Consider the following 839-nt stretch of genomic DNA (forward strand, 5'->3'; position numbering starts at 1 on the left):
CGGAATATCTATTTAAGAAGTAACTTTTGCTGACTGACCATCAAAGTCCTACAGTTAACATAATTACGCTTGCGACATTTTCTTTTCATCTGATTACGATTTCTTTAAAACTGTTTCACATTTTACAATTTTGTATTGTCCGACGACTATATAATTTTATCGATTTTTGTAACTCTTAGAAAACTGACTTATTCCGTCCAGTGTTAGTTCTCAAAAGAATAGGATAATTGACTGCATGTAAACTTATTTCAAAAGTGTACCTTTCTTGCATCCGAAAATACAATACCTTTCCCCTTCTAAAGAACACCGTAGACTTCCCACTGTTTTTGTAGTTTCAGAAAATCAATTCATTCCCCTCCCCTCTTCCTCCCTCTCCCCTAACGACCCCAGCCCCACGAACCCCTCCTCCTCTCACGTTCCCGCACCCCTTACACCCCTCCCCTATAACCCCCCCTTCCCCAACGACCCTAGACCCAAAGGACCCCTCTTCTCTATCCTCTTCTCCTCCTACGACCACAGATCTCAGGGCCCCCTTCCCCATAACCCCTCCCCATTTCCCCACCTCAAGGATACCCCTCTCCCACCCTACCCACAAGCCCCTCATCGAGTCCCTTTTGGCTACCCCTCCCCCTCCCCTCCCCTTCCTCCCTTCCCCAAAGCCCCTCATCGAAACCCTCTTGGACACCCCCTCCCTCGCCCTCCCCTTCCCTCCCCCTTCTTCCAAGCCCCTCATCGAGTCCCTCTCGGACCCCCCCTCCCCTCCCCCCAGCCCCTCGCCAGGCCCCGAGTCCCTCCAGCGAGGAGTGGCAACCGCCGCGTCACGTGCATCTGGCACCTCG

At 51.6% G+C, this 839-nt stretch overlaps 1 protein-coding gene across 1 annotated transcript in view; it reads left to right on the forward strand.

The window, feature by feature from the left end:
- The window catches only part of LOC119591793 (nicotinamide phosphoribosyltransferase-like), a 19,567-nt gene extending 19,340 nt beyond the window's left edge, over positions 1–227 (forward strand). The window contains exon 11 of the mRNA XM_037940537.1: positions 180–227. Coding sequence (XP_037796465.1) covers positions 180–227 — 48 coding nt within the window. The remainder of the gene's footprint in view (positions 1–179) is intronic.
- Positions 228–839: the final 612 nt, after the last annotated feature.

Source organism: Penaeus monodon, chromosome 29 (assembly GCF_015228065.2).
Source record: "Penaeus monodon isolate SGIC_2016 chromosome 29, NSTDA_Pmon_1, whole genome shotgun sequence".
Taxonomy (NCBI): Eukaryota; Metazoa; Arthropoda; class Malacostraca; order Decapoda; family Penaeidae; genus Penaeus; species Penaeus monodon.